The 11228-nt window shown below is 34.9% G+C and overlaps 1 protein-coding gene and 1 long non-coding RNA gene across 2 annotated transcripts; one reads left to right on the top strand and one right to left on the bottom strand.

The window, feature by feature from the left end:
* The first annotated feature begins 27 nt into the window (after positions 1 to 27).
* LOC141281321 (uncharacterized) lies at positions 28 to 1106 on the top strand. The gene is made up of 2 exons (XR_012335552.1): positions 28 to 905; positions 1007 to 1106. It is a non-coding gene; the product is annotated as an uncharacterized lncRNA (long non-coding RNA).
* Positions 1107 to 1212: 106 nt separating this feature from the next.
* Positions 1213 to 10274, bottom strand: opn3 (opsin 3). The gene is made up of 4 exons (XM_065296078.2): positions 9793 to 10274; positions 6418 to 6737; positions 1681 to 1932; positions 1213 to 1479 (listed from the first exon to the last, which is right to left on the bottom strand). Exons 1-4 carry the CDS (start codon positions 10115 to 10117, stop codon positions 1213 to 1215), a joined length of 1164 nt encoding a protein of 387 aa, XP_065152150.1. The 5' UTR covers positions 10118 to 10274.
* Positions 10275 to 11228: the final 954 nt, after the last annotated feature.

The following is an 11228-nucleotide window of genomic DNA, read 5'->3' as shown; positions in this document are numbered from 1 at the left end:
GAATCAGTTTGTCCAATAATGGCAGACAGGAAACAAGGAGCTGGGTGAAGTTTAGGAAGTAGTGCAGCTGGGCATAAAGCCTATTGAGTTTCAATTTCAACAAACCACCATCATTGTGATCAATGTTTGCATCAGCTCATTTGCATTTTAAAGGACACACCCACAAACTGCACATTTTTATGTTTTTTTATGTTTTACCATACTGTAAAGACGTACTTTAGATTACTAAATAAATTATTATGTTTGTCACAAATGCTGTTGATCTTATATTGAGCTTGTACTGAACCTAAAATAAGCTTTAAATATCACCGATTTGAATGACAGCAAATCAGATCTGCATTTACTCATCACATCTGTATGGGGGTTTTGTAATTCAGGGATTTTAAACCAAGCACACTGTAAATAATTTCTTTAATTTAAAATGTAAATGTTTTTGTACTGTCTATTTACAGTTCAAAATATTGCAGAATAAAATTTGTTTGTAACAGCAGATGTTGTACTTACTCTTCTTACAGTAAAACATTTAGTCTTTTATTTATTTAGAGGGGAGAAATGTCCTTGGTGGTATTTTATATAAAATGACACAATAATCCTCCTTCTCATTTGACCTACAAATCCTCATTGATTTCAGATACTGTAGCAGATGCTCTTTCTATTAAACCAGTCAAATGAGTCAGTACTCTTTATCCGGCACGTTCGAGGGAGGTTGCTATGCAGATTTTAGGGTGTTTTTCGGGTGAATGTGCATTTACTAGTCCAGTTCAAAATAGCCCAGTCCCAAGTCTAGTATATACTGGTCTCTTGCGAAGGCTCATGCGTCTCTTTCGAACTAAGTATGTGGCACATACAATCCTATGAAACACAAGTTGTCTTCCTCAAGGGGGCGTTCTGGACCAAACTAACAGGTGAGGTACATTGAACAATAATTGTCTCCTATGAGAGTCCTTGTACTAACCCTGTGTTCCTAATCTACTTAAGCACCCCAGCTAATGTATTCTGCTCACAGATTTTACAATCTAGATGTGGATTATCTCACAGTCCTTTTATGTCGATGAAGGTTAAAGTTTCAGGGAAGTAATTTCCATGAAAGACCTACAACAGGTATATGTAAACACAACAATAAATACATCAAATGGACATCAAAAACATTTTGCATAAGTGTGATGTCTGCAAACGTCAGCACTATTCTTGATTCTTGACACGCAGGAAGGGTCAAAGCGGCCTGACTTTAATTACATTGACTTCTGGTACGTCATGGTATTCAGATGTGATGTCCAGAGGATGAGCTTCATTGCTGGTGATGATGAATACGATGGAGGACGAGCTAAAGGTCACCCTCTTCTTGGGCCGGTCAGCTCGGCTCTGTGACATCACTATGGGGCGTACAGGATGTTCGATGCGGGCGAGGGGCCGGTCCTTAATATTTTGCTGCAGACTGGCCAGCCGTGAACACAACAGCTGCAACATGCACCTACGAAACTGACCAGAAAAAGGAGATACGGCTCAATGATATTTGCATTCAGGACCATGTCTGAGCACTACTACATTCATAAATTAATGTCAAATTAAAGTAATAAATATATATTGTGATTATATTGTGTCACTTAAAATGCATAAAAAGTTTTGAAATAAAAAAACTAAACATTTGCTGTACATTAACTACCAACGACCCATCCTGACCTTTCTGCTCATGAAAGCATAGATGAGGGGATTGTACGCGGTGCTGGATTTGGCGAAGAGGGATGGAATGATGGCCACCGTAGGAGAGACGACACTTTTCTTGCCGAACGCCTCCAACATTGAGACCACAGCGTAGGGCGTCCAGCACACCAGAAAACAAGAAATCATCATCAGGAACATCACTGCCACTTTCTTCTCATACCGCAGAATCTTAATCGTCTGAACCGTCTGTAGGTCCTGAACAGAGCGAAGCTGTAGAGGAGAACAGAGGAGACGTAAAACATAACATAACATCGGATGTGTCTGAAATCCTTTGGATGCAGCCTTCCAAGGCCTGTCCGAATCCAATGTTTGGTTTACTTCCTGACCTTTGAGATACCTTCATCATGTGCACTGGGAATTTGATTGGTTGAGCCGGGTCGAGTTTGGAAAAATTAAATGGCGGCCAAGAAAGCGTCTGGATCACAAATTTAGTGTAAATAATGATATATTTTCAAATATGGGATTAGTAAACACAAAATACAACGAATGCATTTCCCAGAGTTGCCTTTATGAAAGTCATGTTATAGTCAAAAAAAATTTGATTCATTTATTTGTGTCCATGACATGAAATTCAGCTTTTTTCATGCCTTGAGCACGAATGTCTTTCTATAAATAGTTTTTCATGTCCGTGGCAAGACCCTTTTTTCGTGTCATTTTATGTATTGTTTTCTCTTTCTGTGAGCTTATCCCAGTGCATTAGGATTGCATTCTTCATGACATATTCATGTGGCGCTCCAAAATTCAGGGTTCCCATGGTTCCTTGAAATCCTTGAAAGTTTGTGAATATGGGGAAAAATGTTCAAGGCCCTGGGAAGTTAAAAAAATATACATGCAATTTGAGGGTATTGCACCTGGAAAGTCCTTGAAAGGTCCTTGAATTTGAAGTTAACTAAGGTGTGGGAACCCTGAAAATGTGTTGCACACGATCCAAGCAAGTATATTTCCGTCCACTATGCGCGGTTATATCCCAGATTATACTAATGATTTCCTGTAATGCCCCGTTTAAAGCATCATGCCCTTTAAAGCAATTACACTTTCTGTTTAATTACACTCAATATTGGCTCTGATTAATGGATTCGCTCAGCTGTTCAAGGACGGCAGTAAAATGTGCTGAGTCTCACAAAGCAGCTCTGAAAACAAAACTGGGTCAGCGTTTTATATAAGTTTTTATAACCTGTTGACCCCAGAAAACGAGCGTTTCAAGACACAAAAGTGGAAACAGGCAACTTTTCATAGTACTACTATTAATAGAACTGCGTCCACTAGGGGGAAACGTAGTCGGCGATCCACTTTTTTCTCCTTAAAGTCTGGGCTTTACGGCTTGACGGCTTATAAAAACTTTTTTCTGGGTTGTTTGGCTTGTTAGCTGTACATCTTGTCACACAGCAGCTTTTAGGCATTATTCTGTTTTTTGTTATAAGCCAGAAATGACAAGGAGGCAGACTCTCGCAACACAAAGTCAATGGAGACGGTTGGATTGTTTTCCCCCTGGTGGGCGTGGTTTTCAAATTAGCATAACTGCGCAAATTTTGATAACTTATTTTATTTATTTAATGGGTTTTTAACATTTATATTTGGCTGGGTGGTTACACTCAACACTCAACATAATCTCATGAGAATACGTGTGTATTTTTATGTAAAGTGTGGTTGTGTGGCTACCCAGTCTCACAAGGTTTCGTGATATAGTCACATACATTTTTTATTCTTTTTTCGTGATATTATAACGAGTTTCCGCGTTTTTTCGTGATCGTATAACGAATTCCTGTTGATTATCACGTATTGGTTACCCAACTGCTTTTTTATTTCCAAACCATTGAAGCTTCGGTTTAGGGTTAGATTTGGTGCTTGCATTAGAATGTCACTTTATGTATTGGTTTACAATATTTTTTCAGATTTATTTTTTATATGTCGCCTGGCGTTAGGGTTAGAGTTGGGTTTGGGTAGGGATGTCATTTTATGTAAATCTAACCTTAAAACTAAAACGAAGCAACAATGGTAAGAAAATAGGACAAAACAGTTGAGTACCTGATTATCACACGAAAACAGGAATTTGTTATCAATTCGTTATCAACGATCACAAAAAAACACGGAAATTCGTGATAATATCACAAAAAAATAATCCAAAATTTCCATGACTATATAACGAAATTTCGTGAGACTGGGTGGTTGTACCACACGTACATTTACATATGTTTTAATACACACTGAAATGTATAATATCGTTGTGTTGACAGGACTAATACGTTAATTATTTAAGTACTAACAGCTTTACAGACATAGAGATTATTTTGTACGTGTTCCTATTCATAAATATTATAATCGCAGGCATTGGTGTTTCTTACTCATGTTGATGACATGTTTTCAGTCGTATCTGACTTATTTATTTAAAGGAACAGTATGTAAGAAATTTATATCAATTAATCATAAAATGACCCTGATATGTCACTAGACATTAAGAAATCATTTTCATTTCAAATACTTATATTACTGATAACAGTGGTCTGGCCAGGATATATTGTCATTTAAAAAGTGGAGTTGCAGCCCTCAACTGATGTTTATGTTGTCATGTTGTGTATTGGCCACCAGTTGGATGATTGCAGTACCAGTTTTAGCCACAAGTTTTGTTATTGCAATACCAGTTTTGGCCACAATCCTACATACTGTTCCTTTAAGACAGATTACTTATTTACCAAATGAAATGTTAATGACTTTCAGAGAATTAAATAACATTTCTGTAATCATTTAACCATTTTATTATATTTAGTTTGTTTGCTATGACACACAAAAGGCATTTTCTCCTATGCAGTCTTCTCCTATGCAATAATCATTACACCAAAACACAACATAAATTCACAAAAAAGTCAAATCTCGCGTTCGTTATTAATTCAAATATTGCGCTTCAAAAAGCTTTATGACACATTGCTTTACGGCACTGATATCAAACGCTCATTGGCTCTTGCTTGTTACATCACAGATTTGTGACATTGCCGTCTTTCAGTCGATGTACTTTTAAAATGCGCGGCTTCACAAAGAGAAGCTGGATTAACGTTCTGGTGGATTAATAACTTTAATATTTCTCTGTACTTCATCATAAACTCCAGAGAAGACCGCGTCACCAGCACATCCTCATTTTAACTATTGGTACTGCTTTTGAAATTGCGCAATAAATAAGTTTTTGTGCTTACACTTGTCTGTCTATTTCTTTTTATTTCTAACAGTACATGATTTAAAAAAACTCTTTTGGGTAGGATTGTATTAGCGGCTTAAAATATCTTTTAAATGCTTTGTTGTTACTATAGTTGCAAAAACATCTATTCATTACATTGCATAATATAAAATGAATACATTATATATTTAAATATTTGGTTTATAAAAAATGTTTGGGTTTAGGGTAGGGTTGTAACATTATCAATAAAATAGTTTAAGGCAAGCTATACAGCAATCTTTATGGTATAAAGGATTTGTAAATGTTTTACTTTTTGTAAAAACGTAATAATGCTACGATTATATGTCGCAAATACGTTTACATTGTACACTTCAGCATATATTTAACTGTACAAAAATACTATGTATTAACAGTGAGACCAGGCAGTAATAACACATTTTTTGGTGGTGTAACAAACACATTTAATATCACTTTACACGAACTTTAAAGTTTTTTATTAAAACCACACAGCCAGACAAAGGACCTTTTAGGAACCGACTGTATGAGTAAATTATTTTAACAAAGAATAACTTTTGAGTGCTTAACCTTCAATTGATCACATATTCAATTACAGGCAAAGCATTTTTACTACAGTTTTACCACCAGTCTGAAATATTATCCCAACATGTCTGCTCTCTCCCAGCTGGGCGACACTCAATGAAATGTCATGCACTGAAACCGTGCTGATAAAAACGGCAAGCTATTTATGTGCACAATCACGTCTCAATTTATTTACAGAAGGCACCTTCAGACAAAAGGCTTTGAGTTAAAATGTTCCCCCATACAGCAGAGCGTTACCCTCTGCACTATTAAATCACAGCAGTATGTTTGTAAAAGAACAAGAGAGGATGATTAGAAGGAAACTAGTTATGTGCAACATACAAATCATGTGACCCAGCCCAAAAAAAGCTTTTGAAAGTAAAAATAATTGAGAAGCCCTTTGCCAGGCTGATCAAATGTGTCAATATATTTTGGGTTGCTTTAAAGTGCCTCTTGAATGACCTCAAGCACAGGGTTAGTTTACATATGAGAGATATGTGCATTTGCCAAAAATTTGGCATAAACAGTGGTGCATAATTTTGCTGTCTACCTCCACTTGATGCCTAAAAGGGTACATTATATCCAATCCCAAATGTTTAAATGACTCCATTTGATCCCCTTAAGCCCACGTATACAGTTAATGTTAGTAAAGCCATCAACATGGAAATATATGCAGTCACGAATGAATTTATTTGGGATATTTTCACAGCTCAGTTCCAGTAAATTATCTTATTATTGGAGAGGGGGGAAGATGTTTTGAGATCTTAAATGTGTAGTAGGATTTTATCTTAAAAAAGAAAATTCACTTACCCATGATATCAGCCTATTAAAATGCTGTCTAGTTAAATGGCTTACTGGATTTTAGAAAAAGTTGCAGTAGATACAACTGACATACTAAGATAAAGACTCTGAAAAAATGCAACATTAAGCTTTTAATAAAATCATCTTACCATTCTCACAGTATACAAGATGTTTCCATAACAGTAGGCCATGACACCCACAGGGACGAAGAAACATCCAAGAAGAAAGAAGAGAATAAAGGAGGCGTCATTGGGATCTTTGGAAGCCCAGTCGAGAGAGCAGCCCAACTGATGCACCTCCAACGTATAACGGTTCCACCCCAGGAGAGGAGCACCGGTCCAGGCTAAAGAGTACAGCCAGATGTGTGTGATGGCCCTCCAGGCCCAAGGGAAGTCAATGACCTTGGCATGAACCACACGGATGTAGCGTTCATACGCCAGGCCGGAGAGAGTCATGATAGACACGATACCTTAAGGGATGGAAAAGAAAACTGGAAAAAATTATGTGATGAATTCAATAAGTCACAACAACATTTGTTTTAATTAGGGATGCATAACGATTAATCGCGATTAATCTATAGCAGAATAAAAGTTTTTGTTTACATTATATAAGTGTGTGAACTGTGTATAATAATAATTATGTATATATAAATATGCACACATGCATATATATAATTTTAAGAAAAAAATATATATTTATAATATAAATTGTACATAAATATACATATCCACATGTAAACATTTCTTAAATATATACATGCATGTGTGTGCATTTATCTATACAAAGTTATTATACACAGTTCACACAAATATATGATGTAAACAAAAACTTTTATTCTGCTATAGATTAATCACGATTAATCGTTATCCATGCATCCCTAGTTTTAACTCATCAAACTAAGTTAAAGTCAGTGTAAAGTCAGTTTTCCTCTTTCCAATGTTTTTTCTTTCTTAATCCACAAATGTTTTTTTTTTCTTTCAAAAAGTTTTTTCCATTATTTTTTTTTATTTTTCAAATTTTTTTTTGGCATTTTTTTTTACCTTTTGATTTTTCTTTTTAAAACACCACACAAGGAAAATGCGTACTAGCTAACAATTAGCATGCAATGCCAACTTTGGCCACCAAGCGTCACCATTATGTGGATAATATGTGTGATTATTTAACCCTTTCCCCGCCAGCGTTTTTGAAAAAAGTTGCCTGCCATAATTTTTTTGTGATTTTCACAAAATGCCTTCCAGAAATTTTTCTTTTATAAATATATAAACATACAGTATATCAAATGAAAGAACAGACCCGCTGCCAAAGTTGGTATTGCATGCTAATTGTTAGCTAACAAGCATTTTTCCTTGTGTGGTCTTTTGAAGAGAAAAAAAATTTAAAAACAGAAAAAAACATTTTAAAGAATTTTTTTAAAGATTTTTTGAAAGAGAGGAAAATATTTTTATTGAAAAAGAAAAAAATTTAAAGGTGAAAAAACTTTAAAAGAGAAAAAATCTTAGAACATTTTTTTATTTCTTTTTTATGTTGCACAGGGAAGAAGGGAGGATTACCCAGACATATTCACCCAATTTCTCAGACACCCACAGTTCTTGTGAAAAACCCTTTCACTAAAGTGCTTCTGCTGACAGTTCAGATTCACACAAACCTTTTGTCTCATACAACCTGACCTATTTAATGTCATACATTTTTAGTTTATGGCATTTTTTTTTAAAAGATTGTTTTTAAGCCACAAGATTTGTAATCAGAACATTTTAAAGTTATAAAAACAATTTCAAATTCTTTCTTGATGATTGTGATTATGGTGCATTTCAAAACGTATATCATCTCATATCCTCTGTTGATATTCTGCTGGATAGTTCTGGTCCATTTAAGCATCATTAACTGACTGACTGAGTTTATCTGTGCCAGATGGGTATTTTTTAGTAAATGTGTCAGCTGCTCACACCTGGGGCTGTTTACTTCTTATTGCCTTTAGGTGTAAAGTTGTTGCAATAATATGGCATAAATGTTTGTATCACTGTGAAACTGTGTCAGTAAATCATTTGATAAACAGTAAACCTGATTTATTTAACATGCATCTAAAGCATATGGGTCTTTAAATAACCTAAATTAATTTCCCATTAGAAACAATAAGATATTGATCACATAAAATCATTTCCCATAGGAAACACAAATGAGATCTTTAATATATTGATTGTTTCTCACGGACAGCCTTGAACAAACTAAGACTTTTGCTTTGGTCTCCTGCCTCTCATGTTATGAGAAAACATGTCCATAATCCCATTTAAAGAAAAACACCACAGTTTTTCAATATTTTACTATGTTCTTACCTCAACTTAGGCGAATTAATACCTATCTTTTTTCAATGCATGCACTTTTAATCTTTTGTACAGCACCTTGTGAATGTGTTAGCATTTAGCTTAGCCCCATTCATTCCTTAGGATCCAAACAGGGATGAAAGAAGAAGCCACCTAACAAGATTAAAAGTGCACCCATTGAAAAAAAATAGGTATGTATTAATTTATCTAAGTTGAGGTAAGAACATAGTAAAATATTGAAAAACGGTGGTGTTTTCCTTTAAGATTCAGAAGAAATCTTAACAATGATCGGATTTGCCGAAGCCTCCAATTAAAATGCACAATTTCTATATGAATGATCTGAGCAGTAGAATAAAATGTATTTTGTCAACAATTTTGAACAATATTTTGATTTTTTTGAGAAACATAAGAGAAAAAGTTCGACACTTAAAACATCATTCTTGATGTAAGAAAGACAACCAGTAATTTTTTTTCATTGAATTTACACAGGAAAAGCATTGCTCACTTAATATTTAAATACATTTTAAACTTTAAGTATTTTTTTATAAAAACCTAAAGCATTCATCAATGATCAATTTGAATACATGAGATCTAAACCCATATAAAGAAAACACTAAAAGCTTATATTAGGAATTTACTACACTGTTAAAGATTTCTGTAGAAATTACAGTATTACTGGCAGCTGGTTGCCAGTAACTTACTGTATTTTTACATTTATGTTTTTTGTTCAAAGTTACATGAACATGAAACATTTTCAGTCTTTATCTTCTACAGTAAGTTACTGGCAAACAGCTGCTTAATTACAGCAAATTTTACAATTTGGCAGTAATTTACTGTAGATTGTAATGAACATTAAACATCAACAAGTCTTTTTCTTTACAAAATCAAACTATAAAATAACAGCCTCATGCAAAGCATTCTGCGAACCAGAAATCCTCATCAACCCTTTCTGTTTTCTTTCTTCAGATTTTGGTTCCCAGAATGCTTTGTATTAGGGTGTTATTTTATAGTTTTATTTTGTAAAGACAAAAGACTTAATGTTCATTTAACTTTAAACAAACTGTTGCCAGTAAATAACATACATTTATATCTACAGTAAGTTACTGGGAAACAGCTGCATAACTACAGCTAATTTTTAGTGTACAATTTACTATTAGCCTATGTAGCCTACTTAATTGATATTTTTACGTGAAAAAGAAACCTCACCGAATAAACTGTTACTGAATCCATCCCAAACACACGTAGCAGAATTAAAAATCCATCCTCTTTTGACGCACGAGACGAATGTGAAATTAATCCCGATGACGGACACGAGCAGATCACTTACACTTATATTAACTATCAGTAGATTAGTTGGTGTTCGTAGTCTCTTGAATCTGAAGTAAAGAATAATGACGATGATATTATTACAGAATCCCAGGACGCCGATCGATCCGATAGTAAATGTCAAGAGTGTGTAAGTTCCATCGTTGAAAGTATAATTGTAGGTGTCCAGATGAGGCTCAGTCGATGTTTCGTTAGCAGAATTCATTTTTCTAAGTTAAAAACATGATGACAGAATCTCCTGATGATCACAGACGAAAGCATGACAGTCGAGTACTGATTGTAGTTCAGTGTGTCAGTATGGCTAAGATCTCCACGGCACGCACTTCTCTCACGCGCATCCACATCAGGAGAAATGAATGAAAGTTGCTTCTGGAAGCGCACGAGACGTCACGCGGCTGCGTTATGAATGACATTGATGACCGATCACAGAACAATAATATGATCCGCTTTTATGAAGACAACTGACATTAACTGTGATATTCTGTATGTTATATGCTGGTATGAGCACTAATAACGTTAAAGGGACACTTAACACAAATATGACATTTCTGTCATCTTTACCCAAGTTGTCAGGTTTGTAACCTGTATACAATTTTTGGTCTGCTGACCACAAAAGAGGGTATTTGAAATGAAGCAGGAAACAGAAGCACTTCCATAGTAGAAAAAATACTTATGACAATAATGATGTTAAAGGTGCCAAAGAATGTATAGAAATAATCTGTTAAATTATTCTCGGATATCTTCATAGAAGGTTTGTGGCTTTATTAAGTGCAAAAATGCACAGAGATGATTCCCCAAATTACAAATATGCTAATGATGCACAGGTGATCATCAGTGATTAATGCTCGCACAGCTTAGACAGGAACATTTGTGTGTGGTTTTATTTGCACAATAGACTCATGGATTACTGTAAAGTTCATTAAATATACATGTAAATGTGCAAACTGTACAATTATTTCACCAGTTCTATGACAAGACTTTGATCTTGGTGTATACGTTTAAGGGGACATTTCACAAGACCTTTTTTAAGATGTCACATAAATCTTTAGTGTCGCCAGATAGATAATTTATTATAACGTTAAAATTGCCATTTTGGGGTATGTCCTTTTAAATGCAAATGAGCTGATGAAATGCAAACACTGATTGCCATGATTGTGGTTTGTTAAAACTGAAACTCAGTTGTGCTGTCAATTATTTACTCTCTCTCTCTCTCTCTCTCTCTCTCTCTCTCTCTCTCTCTCTCTCTCTCTGCACTAAAGTGCAGTGGTTGGATAGTGCAGATTAACTCTTTCGCCGCCATTGACAAGATATCTCGT

This window comes from Paramisgurnus dabryanus, chromosome 20, assembly GCF_030506205.2.
Source record: "Paramisgurnus dabryanus chromosome 20, PD_genome_1.1, whole genome shotgun sequence".
Lineage (NCBI taxonomy): Eukaryota > Metazoa > Chordata > Actinopteri > Cypriniformes > Cobitidae > Paramisgurnus > Paramisgurnus dabryanus.
The sequence above is the reverse complement of the archived record's forward strand: the minus strand, read 5'-3'. Positions and strand labels throughout refer to the sequence as shown.